This window comes from Colius striatus, chromosome 2 (assembly GCF_028858725.1).
Source record: "Colius striatus isolate bColStr4 chromosome 2, bColStr4.1.hap1, whole genome shotgun sequence".
In the NCBI taxonomy this organism is placed as follows: Eukaryota; Metazoa; Chordata; class Aves; order Coliiformes; family Coliidae; genus Colius; species Colius striatus.
The window spans coordinates 74,554,478-74,566,542 of record NC_084760.1 but is presented as its reverse complement, the minus strand read 5'-3'; the positions used below and the strand labels follow the sequence as shown (position 1 = coordinate 74,566,542).

Genomic DNA, 12,065 nt, shown 5'->3' with positions numbered 1-12,065 from the left:
CTCTGACCCTAACCCTAATGATCCTAACCCTAATCCTAACCCTTGCCCTAACCTTAACCCTAACCCTAATGACCCTAACCCTAACCCTTACCCTAACCCTAACCGTAACCTGAACACTAAACCCTAACCCTAAAACTAAACCTAACATTAACCTCTAAGCCTAAACCTAACCCCTAACCTTAAGCTTAATAACCCTAGCACTAACCATAACCTTAACCCTAACCCTAATGACCCTAATGTCCCTAACCCTAACCCCTAACCCCAACCCTTACCCTAACCCCTAACCCTAACGCTAACCCTAACCCTCAACCAAGCCTGAAAACCACTATTGAGTTAAATTTCCATGCTAAGCTTCCTGGAAGTGAATCCCAGTGGAAGGGATGCTGTCCCTGATAGTGGGGCCACCTGATGACAGATGAGCTCCTCTTAAAACACATTTTCAGCAGCAACCAAGTGCTTCAAGGCGAGGTGGACCCTGTTGTCAGAGGGACAGGCATAGATAGGGCTGACACAAGGGTTGCCCCTCTGTGATGAAAGGGGTATATGCTGCCAGGGCGGGCCCAAGTGGACCATCTTTGCACCACAGCAAGTTCCCTCTTAGTTCCCTTTAGTCTAGAAAAGAAGTGACTGAGGGGGGATCTCATTAATATTTACAAATACCTAAATGGTGGGTGTCAGGAGGTTGGGGCATCCCTTTTTTCAATAGTATCTAGCAACAGGACGAGGGGTAATGAGATGAAGCTGGAACACAAAAAGTTCCACTTAAATATAAGAAAAAACTATTTCACTGTGGGGGTGACGGAGCAGTGGCACAGGCTGCCCAGGGAGGGTGTGGAGTCTCCTTCCTTGGACGTCTTCAAGACCCGTCTGGTCACGTTCCTATGCGACCTGATCCAGGTGAACCTGCTTCTGAAGCGGGGTTGGGCTAGAAGATCCCTAAAGGTCCCTTCCAACCACTAACACTCTATGATTCTATGAACCAGGGGGCAAGCCCAGTCTCACTGTCCGATGTGCTGTGGGCCAAGAGTAGGCTCTGTGGAATGCGTTGGTTTTGCCGTGGGTGGAGTGCTCCCTGTGGACACTGGAATCGCCCCCCTTCAAGACTCCGTGGAGCTCGACGTGGCCGCTGGCACCGCAGGCAAAATGGTGCGCGCTCCGCCCTTACACCCCGTTAAAAAGACGGGAGCTGTAGTAGGAACTACCATTCCCGGCGTACCCCGCGCGAAGCCGGCCCGCAGTGGCAAGGGCTGGGCTGGGGGTCCGGAAGCCAGCGACCGCGAGGCATGCTGGGACATGTAGTCCCAAAGCGGAGAGGCAGTCGCCGCCTAGCGCCGTGTCCCGTGAATTTGAAAATTCCCGCGATGGCCGTGGCAGCTCTCGCGAGAACTCCACCCCCCGCCCCGCCCCCTGCCCGGCGGGTGAGTGAGCGAGGTGGGTGCCGCGCGCTGGGGGAGGGGAGGGGCGCGGCCCAGCCCGGCCCGGCCCGGTACGGCACGGCACGGCACGGCACGGCACGGCACAGGGCGCGCGCGGCGGAGCAGGGACCAACAGCCAAACGGTCGGGTTGGCAGAGGCGCTTGAACTGCTGCGGGAGATGCCGCTTCCCTCATCGGTACAAACGGGGGAAAAGCGGGCTGGCGGAGAGGGGTGGGTGGGCAGGAGGGAGCGGCGCGGCGCGGGGAGAAGAAGGCGGAGGTGGTGGCGGCGACTACTGCCTGCCCGTGTGCCCACCTTCTCTTCTTCCCCCGTACTAGCAGGTACCGGGTGCTCCTGAGGCGGCTAGGCCGGCACCGCCGCCGTTTGCGCATCGCGGGCCCGGCGGGCGCGCTGGGCGGGCGCGACCGCCGGTACCCGGCCCCTTATGTAAGTGACCCCCCTGGGCCGCGGCGCCGTGTCCCGCCACACGTGTCCTAGCCGCGGCGGCCGGCCGCCCGACTTGGGCAGCGCACATGGGAGGCGGCAGCACGCGGGGTTCCGCAGCTGGGAGGCGGCCTTTAGCGACCGAGGGGGCGTGGGAGGTGCGGCGGCCGCCGGCGGCAGCTCTTCCCCGTGCTCGGACTCCCGCCGCCCGGCCGGCGCACGCCCTCGCCTCTCACACCTTCGGGCAGTTTTTGGGAGAGTTTTTCTTTTCTCTGATTTCCAATCCCCGCGCCTCGCCCGCCCCCTCCCCCCCCCCCCCCCGTGCCTTTCGGGTCGTTTCCAAGGAGAAAAGTCGCGATATGTGTAGGGCATCAGTCGTTCTCGGGAAGAGGGCTCGGTTGAGTGGGGAGAGCATAGCTTTACAGGAATCCAGCGCATGTTGTGGAGCGCTTTGGATTTTTGCATGAGGCACGCGTTATGCAGCAAAACTGCTGACTTACAAAAAAGTGCTTGATTTCTTGCTTAATAGAACACGACTCCACATCTGGAGTTTCTGCTGATAGAAGGAAGCATAATAATCAGTCTTGCAGGTCTAGTAATTACATCCGTAGCATGTTTGGTAAAATTATGGGGAAGTGTAGGGACTTAATTCTTTTGGGAATGCTGAACCCCATTTGGAGTGTGTGGCTAAACGTGGTACCTGAAGTGCTGCCCATCAGTCGACTCTTTGAATCAGTCTGGGGTGGCAGATGTCACATGCACTTGGGGCGCAAAATTCTGATCAGGAGGTAGCCTGGTAAACTGGCTCTAGTGTCAAACTCTGAGCTGTGTTGGTTTGTTTTGTTTTCTTGATTTAAAAAGAGGTAAAATCTATGGTCTACATCAGACACAGGATCTTAGCTGCAGCAGGTTGCTGGAAGAAGGAGAGGAAATAAGTCTCACCTCCTGCTGTAGATTTGTGCTTGTGAGAGCATCCACATAAACTCTGTAAGATAATCTGTCAGCTGCACTTGAGTGAAGTAAGACTTATGGTAAAGTTCAGATACAGACTGTCTCTGTTGTGCTAGTGACTTTTTGGACTAAGACTAAGGGTTTGGATTAAAGCACTGAGGGGCTGAGTGGTTAGTGTTTATGTGTGAGAAAAAAAATGATCCATTGGTATTCACTAAATTGCCTGCGAACTCACAAAATCTTCTACCTGCAGGAGCAAAAAACAGCAGAGTACTAATTCACTGAACCTGACTGCTAAGGTGCAGAAAGTGTCCTCTTCATCTACTGCTCCACTGATGCTCGTGAGTTGCTTGCTGTTTTTCTGGGGAAAATATCATAGAATCAGTTATTAATAATAATTTTAAAAATTCTATAATTTTCTTTACCTGTTAACCAACAAAGTAGACTCTGTTTTTCTCAACATAACTTCCTTTTTTTTTTCACTTCTTCAACACTCTGTAATCCAAATATCTATCGTAAGTCCATGACTTGGGGTATGGTCCTTCCTTTGAAACAATTAATGAAGTCCTTTGTGGCTAGGGTGAAGAAGAAAGGTAATTCTGGCAGCTTGTACAAAGACCTCTTTGGTATAGAATCCAGCTGGAAGGATGGATTCTGGTTGACTCCTGAACATGGAGTAAAGTCTGTGGCTTTTTAAAGTAATCTGGTTTCTAACAGACAGAAATAGGAATGTGAATGTAGGCACTGTTTGCAAAGACAGCGCAAGTGCAGTTAGTGTTGGGTATATCTCTTAGAGGAGAGGCTTCACACCTTGAACTGAGATCTATCTGTTTTCTCACCCTATTGATTTGCCAGTTGTCCTTTGTTTAATTTAGCAGAATGATGCAAGTCAAACGTCCGAATAACCAGATCACTACCTGTACCATTTATATTTTCTTCTGGATTTTATCTTCCGAGTTCCCTACGACCAAGCCAGAGGTCTGGAAAGAAAATATTTGAAATGCCTGCTGGCTTACTAGAGGAAACTTGGGCATGCCTGGTGTTGCAGTATTTCCATATGCTTTATGTGCAGTTAACAACTGTAGCATGGTTGTACTTGTAGTTCCACGTATGGTGTAGATGTTGGAGTGTTATTCACTTGATGGTTCTAGGTGGTGATGTTGTTGGTAAGCACATTTGTTGTGTACTCCAGGCAGGATTACACTCTGTCAAGGTTGCCAGTAGAGAAGAATTTCTTCTGATTTGGTGGGCAGTTTGGGGTGGTAGGTGGTTTGTCTTTTAACTTCAAATCCTCATGGTAAAGTTCCTTGAAGTTGGACTTGGCTGCACCAAGTTCTGTGCTCTTGACCTGTCCTGGTGGGCAATGACAAAGGTAGGGTGACTCACTGAGAAGTTTTCTTATTACCTGCCCTATTGGGAGACACTTGTTCACTCAGCTTGCTTTTGCTGCGATAAAGTAAGTTAATAACCACGAAGCACTTACCACGTAGACTTGTTTTCAGACATATTTGTGCTTATTTACAAGAAGGACTAATATTTTATTCACTGCAACCGTGGATGTTCTTTTTGGAAAGTTACATGGTTCACTAGAACTCCTCAGTCTATGTTGTCATAGTCACTGTTCTCCCTTAATGGAGGATTGAGCAACAGAATATTTTAACATAGGTTGTTTTGAGGTGGGAGTGTGTGTGTTATGAGTGTTCAGTGTTTTCGTTGATGGGACAGAGTGTACCCTCAGCAATCTGGTTGATGATACGCAACTGGGAAGAGTGGTGATAGAGCAGTGGGTCGTGCTGCCATCCAGACAGACTTGGAAGGCTGGAGAAGTGAGCTGCCAGGAACCTCATGCAGTTCAACAAGGCAAAGTCCTCCACATGGGGAGGGACAACCCCCTGCACCAGGATATGGTGGGGACTGTCCAGCTGCAGAACAGCTTGGCAGTAAATTCTCCGGATGTGCTGTTGGACACAAAGAGGAACGTGAGCAGAAATGTGCTCTTGAGGCAAAGAAGAGTGATGGTAGTCATGGGCTGCATGAGGAGGAGCACTGGCAGCAAGTGGTTGGAGGTGATCCTTCCTCTGCCCAGCACTGGTGAGGCCACACTGGAGTGCTGTGTCGAGATCTGTGCACCCCAGTCTCACAAGAGAGAGAAAGAAGTACTGGAGAGAGTCTAGTGAAGGGCTACAAAGAGGATTAGAGGAGACTGGAGCACCTCTTCTCCGAGGGAAGGCTGGGGAAGGTGGAGCTGTGCAGCCTGGAATAAAAAAGGCTCAGGGGATCTCATTAATGTGTCAAATAAATGCCTGAAGGGGAAGGGGTAAAGAAGATTGAACTGGGTAGTTTCTAGTGCTGCCCAGTGACAGGACCAGAGGCAATGGGTACAAGCTGAAACATTGAAAAGATGCTCTTGACCAAGCCAATATATCCATCTTAGTGTTTGGTTACGAGTTACTCATGAAACATTCTAAAACTAAACATTAAACTAAGCCAGAATGCTGATCAGACTTTTTTGAGCCCCTGGTGCCAAAGGTCATCCCTCTATCATTTTGAAACAATAACAAGTAACAAAAAGCAACCCCAACAAAACTACTGCAAATAAGTTGTCCCACTAGGAACTTGGTCTGTGCTAGTTGTAAATGCTGGCAGAGTGGTCAGGCTGTCTGTGCACATTTCAGTTGCTGGCTGTAGTGGTTTGTAGCAAGGAGTAAGGGGTTGTTTGGTGCTAGCGTTGGTCAGCATATGTAGCAACCAGGAATAGTGAACTACATATAACATCTTCCTTTTGAGATTTCACAAAAAAGTAGTGTTATTTGATCAAGAGTATTAAGTACTAGTAAGAGTCTTAAGTATTAAACCTATCTTGCCTTTCTCAGTAATCTATATAACTTTCAAAACATAGTTACTTGAAGTGTTTTTTATAACCATGTGTATAGAATAACACTTATTTAGCCATGTATTTACTTTCTAGTTTTCCCACCAAAAAAATCTATCTTGACATCCTGAATTGTGAACTGTTTGTAGGGCACCTACAGAAGTGTGGAAACTGTCTAAAAGGCCTAGAAATCTTTGTAAAATGCTGCAGATATCTGATGAGGATGGGCTGTAGGAAGGAAAGGACTGGAATGAGGAATATCAGGACTGAAGTGTAAAAAAAAAAAGTATTTTAAAGTGCTCTGTTATGTTCAGATCATAAGTGTATGCAAAAGTACATTGCATTTGAGTTAAAGTTTGTTGCTTGTAATGTGAAAACATCACTAGTATGTTTTCTGGAAGAATTTGAGAGTGAACGTAGTTAAGAACTTGGTATGCCTTAATGTTCAAAATAAATATGCAAAAAATGAACAAGACATAGATAATGCATGAAGTGTACTAGAAGACAATTGACAATAAGTAATGCAGTATAAAATCGAGGAAAAGGACAAATGGAAACTTATCCATGTTACTGGGAAGCTTTTTGAAATACAATTTTGATCACTTCTTACTAACCAATGTGAGCTGATTGCACTCAGTGTGTAGAGATTTTTTTTTCCTGTTGTTTATCTTGTCAATACCTCTCTTTCCATTTTTGTTGATGATCTCGTAGGCACCAGAAGAGCCAAGGATGGTCCTTTTGCTCTCCTATGAGATCAGAATCTGTCCTAAGTGCCAGTTTTTTAAGGAGAAGAGCTACAGGCAATGTCTAGGTGTTCTTTTCACTGCATACTGATGAAACTTCTGACAATCTTAAAAATACTTATGTCTGACGTAACTGTATTTTTGCATTTTTTTTCCTTTATTTATAGTGAAGAATGCGAGACCTAACGGCTCAGGTAACGAGCGATCTGCTGCAGTTTCCAGAAGTGACCCTTCAGGCACTTGGGGAAGATGAGATAACCCTAGATTCTGTGCTGAGTGGGAAGTTTTCTGGAGGTGAGCATTCTTCTTTAAATTTGGTCTTAGTATAAAGTAATTGTTGTCGGGGAGTTACCTAAAGCATAAGGTCGCAATACCAGCTATATCACGTTGATGCTGTTAATGCATCAGGTTTTGAGAGGATAAAGAGGATCCTTTATCAATTTTAAATGCTAATATTTAATTCAAAATGTTAATGTTTTAATTAATTAAATTTTGAAATTGCAGCAGCCTGAACCTATCTTTTGCTATTAAAACAATTTACTTACACATGCTGAGTCAGTGAGCTCTCCTCAATTTTTAGTTAAATAAAAGGCAGTTTCCAAAAAAGAAAGAATGTTGTTTTGAGATACCGTTTCAATATCTATGACCATTACAACATCACGTGCAGAAATAGTTTTACAGTGCTACAGAGGCAAACCCCCCTGCTTTCACTTTTCTAGTCTGACTAAAACCAGAAGAGGTTAACACAAATACTGTAGCTGTATTTCCAAAGTATTTAATAGGATGCAGATGAGTAGGACCCAGTGAAAGTTACTGAAAGTGGCTAAGCAGATTAGGTAGTTAACTTCCTAGATGATCTGCAAGTAGAGCTGTGTACCTATCTGGATGTCTAGGCCTCTGTTAAGAGCAGATAGAATCTGTCTAGCTGATGGGAATATAAAAGTTTAAATTTACTCATGCAGTGCCTGTTTTAAGATCATTTCCTGCTGAAGTCTGAATCCCTGCCCAAAGTAGGCACGTGTCAAGTAATAAATAAATAAACTGGAAATTATTGGTTTAGATTTTTTGTATTCAAAGTATTCTTTAAGACTTACTTTCCTGAATGTATTTAGATGATTTCTGGCAAAACAAAGCTGTATATGGTATAAAGACTATAGTCATTATAGTCTTATCATATAGTCATATCATTAATACTGTAATCTTTATCCCAAACAATAAAAATTCTTCAGTTCAGGAATGACAATAATAAGATTGTTAATTTTAAGATGTATTCCTTGAGGATTTCAATGGATGATTTTAAGTACTTGACCAGAATTAGGCACCTCAGTCTTCCTGTTAGGTACTTTTGTTGAAGGGACAGCGAAGGTGACTTTTGAGTTTTCAACTTCTTATTGGAAACTTGCTTTAGTCAGCTTTCTTTTCTCTTACAGGGAGAAATGGCCTAGCATGGTTGGCATGTGGTCCTCAACTTGAAATAGTAAACTCTTTGACAGCAGAGCGTCTCTCTGCATACCGTTTCAGTGGAGTAAGTGAACAGCCTCCCACTGTTCGTGTGGTAAAGGAGTTTTCCTGGCAGAAGAGAGCTGGACTGCTGGTTGGATTGGAAGAAGCAGAGGGAAGTGTTCTCTGTCTGTACGACCTTGGAGTATCAAGAGTGGTTAAAGCAGTTGTTCTTCCAGGAAGGGTATGTACATTTTAATTAGAGGAATGGTGCTTCTGTGTTGTTAGGTGCTGCGTAATCCTGTTTTAGGAAAAGCTTTGGAATGTCTCTTTGTAGGAGGTATTTTTCTATATTGTATTAGTACTGTCACTTCAGAGTATCCAGACAAAAGAGCCTTGATGGAAAATGTTTTGCTTAATGGTATTGTTATCTTTTGAATTCTGGAGAAAAGAGGAAGCAGCCTTAGTGGTGAAAAGTTGGCTGTTGTGTGAGGAAGGTTATGAATTTTGGAATAAAGCTAAAGCTTATCTGAGTTTTTGGCCTTAATGCTCTTGATTACAAGCATGTTAATCTGTTGCTTTCATTTTGCTTCCTATTTTTTGCTATTAGATTAGTTAGATAATCACAGATAGGACAGGTATTGCTAGTTGGATTGTTAACTTCCAAGTTGTTTGTGGAAGTAACAGTAAACAAAAACAAGTAGATGAAACTTGCACTTGACCAGTGTCTATGTATTTTGGATTTATTCTCTAGCTTCCAGATTATACATGATATAATGTGCGTTTTCGAGCTGCCTGAATGCTTCTCTGATTAGATTTAAAAGTGAAATCATAGAATCATAGAATGGTATGGGTTGGAAGGGACCTTTAGAGATCATCTAGTCCAGCCCCCCTGCAGAAGCAGGTTCACCTAGATCAGATCGCATAGGAACATGTCCAGGCAGGTCTTGAAGACCCAAGGAAGGAGACTCCACAACCCCTCTGGGCAGCCTGCTCCACTGCTCTGTCACCCTCACAGTGAAATAGTTTTTTCTTATATTTAAGTGGAACTTTTTGTGTTCCAGCTTCATCCCATTACCCCTTGTGCTGTCACTAGCTACAGTAGAAAAAAGGGATGTCCCAACCTCCTGACACCCACCCTTTAGATATTTATAAATGTTAATTCTCCCCTCAGTCTCCTCTTCTCTAGACTACAGAGCCCCAGTTCCCGCAGCCTTTCCTTGTATGAAAGATGTTCCAGTCCCCTGATCATCTTGGTGGCCCTGCACTGGACTCTCTCCAGAAGTTCCCTGTCCCTCTTGAGCTGGGGAGCCCAGAACTGGACACAGGACTCCAGATGAGACCTCACCAGGGCAGACTAGAGAGGGAGCAGGACTTCCCTTGACCTGCTGGCCTCACTCTTCTTGATGCATTCCAGGATGCCATTGGCCTTCTTGGCCACGAGGGCACATTTCTGGCTCATGTTTAGCTTATTATCAATCAGGACTCCCAGGTCTCTGCAGAGCTCCTCTCATGTAGTTCAACCCCCCAGCCTGTACTGGTGCATGGGGTTGTTCCTTCCCAGGTGCAGGACTCTGCACTTGTCCTTGTTGAACCTCGTGAGGTTCCTCTCTGCCCAACTCTCAAGCCAGCTGAGATTCTGCTGAATAGCAGCACAGCCTTCTGGGGAATCAGCCAGTCCTCCCAGTTTGGTGTCATCAGCGAACTTGCTGAGGGTACACTGTCCCCTCATCCAGGTTGTTGATGAAGATGTTGAACAAGACTGGCCACAGGCCTCCAACTCGATTCTGTGCCATTGATCACCACCCTCTGGGCTCTGTCATTCAGCCAGCTCTCGATCCACCTCACTCCACTTATCCAAGCCACACTGCTTGAGCTTTCTGAGGAGAATGTTATGAAAAATAGTGTCAAAAGCCTTGCTGAAGTTAAGGGAGATGACATCTGCTGCTCTCCCCTTATCTAGCCAGTCGGTTATGCAATCATAGAAGGATATCAGGTTGGTTAAACCGGATTTCCCCTTGGTGAAGCCTTGTTGACTCCCTCTGATAACTATCTTTTCCTTCCTATGTTCCGTGATAGCGTTCAGGATGAGTGGAGGTGAAGCTGACCAGCCTGTAGTTTCCTGGGTTGTCCTTCCTGCCCTTTTTGAAGACTGGAGTGACATTGGCCTTTCTCCAGTCCTCAGGCACCTCGCCTGTCCTCCATGATTGTTCAAAAATGATGGAGTCCTCTGCTGTCCTGGCCATCCTGTTATCCTTGACGCACTGGGCATCCCGAGGGCTGACCTTGACCGTAAAGACTGAAGCAAAGAAGGCATTCTGTACTTAGACCTTCCCTGCATCCTCGGTCACCAGGGCACCCTCAGTGTTTAGCAGCGGGCCCACATTCCCCCTTGTCATCCTTCTGCTGCTGATGTACTTGAAAAATGCCTTATTACTGTCCTTAACTTCCCTGGCTAAATTTAATTCTAGAAGGTCTCTAGCCTTCCTATTTGCACCCCTACATGCCCTGGCAATGTTCCTATACATTGCATCTGTGCAATCTATACAGTGCATCTATTCTTAAAACACTTTCCACAGTTTTTGTTGTTTCCCTTTTAAGGCTTTAATGAGCACCTTCACTTGTGGACTGTTTTCCGCGTGAACTAAGCTGCCCAGGTTAACACTAACTCTGGTCCATGGTGTCAAGCTATTAGTATATTAATACAGGGTATTTTAGTGACTGTATGACTGCCTTTCAGTGTGAGAGTAGATGTGTAACCCTTTAGAGAGTAAAGGAATGCATTAAAAAAATGAAACTCGCACAAAAAAATTTTGGCACAATTTGTTTTTGGTAGGAGCATCTCTAATTGCCCTCTGGATATACATGTGAAATACAATAGAAAATGCTAATGGAATATTATTTGAATTGGATTCTTATAACAGCAAATCTGAATTGAAAACGTAAATGGTATTAAAATGATTTTATAATGGTTGTGTGTGTCAGAACTATTAAATGGTATTTTTGCAAATTTTCCTGGTTTGTATGAAGCAGAAGAGTAGCATTCCGATTCAGTGAACTGAGAACAGTTTTATTTGTTCACTCTCAGAATGAGTTGACAGTAGTCTGGGAGAATATGAAAAGCCAGTGTGTAGTGTAATGGAGAAATAGAGAGTTTCAAGAGCTTCTACATGAAAAATTGAAGTGTTGAAACCAGGAAACATTTTCAGAAGATTGTATGCTAAAATAGAAAACATGAATTTTGAGACAGTTGTATGACAAAAAATATTTTGAAAGAAAAAGAAGTTAGAAGCATCACTTGAACTTCAGCTAACTGTGCAGCAAGATATGTAGAATTCAAATAATCAAAATGCCTTTGAGTAACAGAGAAGACTGGAAATTTAATTAAATTTATAGGAAACAAAATGAAGTTGCCTAAATTACTTTTAAGGTAATTGTAACCAAGATGAAATATAAATTCTGTAGTAGATTGCTAGGCAGTGTGATCAAAGCAAGTGCTTGCTAGGGGAGAAGGGAAAACTTTGGACCTTAGTCATTTGGTTCTTTTTCCCCACCACTGTGATGAAAAAAACTATAAAAACATGGACTACCTTGTCATGCTTACTTTGTTTTCCTTTCATGTAAGACTTGTTGTGGATGTAAAGCTTCTTGTTTTCATTGTGTTGCATTTTGTAAGAAGGCTAAGGGATAGCCTATGTTCTCTTGTTGTGTAGCTTTAGTGCAGGAGTCTTTGGATGTTTTTATCTCTATTACAGCGCTCAGTACTGTCCTGGGATGTGTTGCAAGTGCCAAAAGGTCTGTCTTCACCTTATAATAATATTGTGTGCAGACTGCTTTGCATGGTAAAGAGCAGTCTGTACTTCTTACTTAGTTAGGGTTAGCTTTTTCTCTAACAAGCCACTGTTGTTCCTCCTATTGTTTTAGGTTGGCTTTTAAAGTTATTATTAATATTCATAAAAGTGCTGGTGTGCAGTTAAAACTTTTTTTACTTTATGTGATAGTTAATTTTATACTGAGTAAGTTTTTATACTTAGTAATTTTTACTTCAACACTTTCTAGAAAATTATGTATTCCCATGGAAATGGTTTGTCTACCATGCAACTTGACCGCTGCCTTGTCTGACTTAAAGCCATGGCTTGTGCTAATACCTGTTTGGCAAAGGTAGCACAGAGTGTTTCACAGGGCTATGAGTAATGGGA

General features: G+C 44.4%; 1 protein-coding gene across 3 annotated transcripts in view; it reads left to right on the top strand.

Annotated features, from left to right (window-relative positions):
• Positions 1-1,418: 1,418 nt before the first annotated feature.
• AHCTF1 (AT-hook containing transcription factor 1) overlaps positions 1,419-12,065 on the top strand; it is a 47,858-nt gene continuing 37,211 nt past the window's right edge. For 2 of the 3 annotated variants that reach the window (XM_061991098.1, XM_061991100.1), the window contains exons 1-4: positions 1,419-1,612; positions 3,065-3,152; positions 6,594-6,720; positions 7,857-8,110. In XM_061991098.1, the coding sequence (XP_061847082.1) occupies positions 6,600-6,720; positions 7,857-8,110 (375 nt within the window). In that variant the 5' untranslated portion in view covers positions 1,419-1,612; positions 3,065-3,152; positions 6,594-6,599. The remainder of the gene's footprint in view (positions 1,613-3,064; positions 3,153-6,593; positions 6,721-7,856; positions 8,111-12,065) is intronic. The other variant, XM_061991099.1, reaches the window with a different exon arrangement.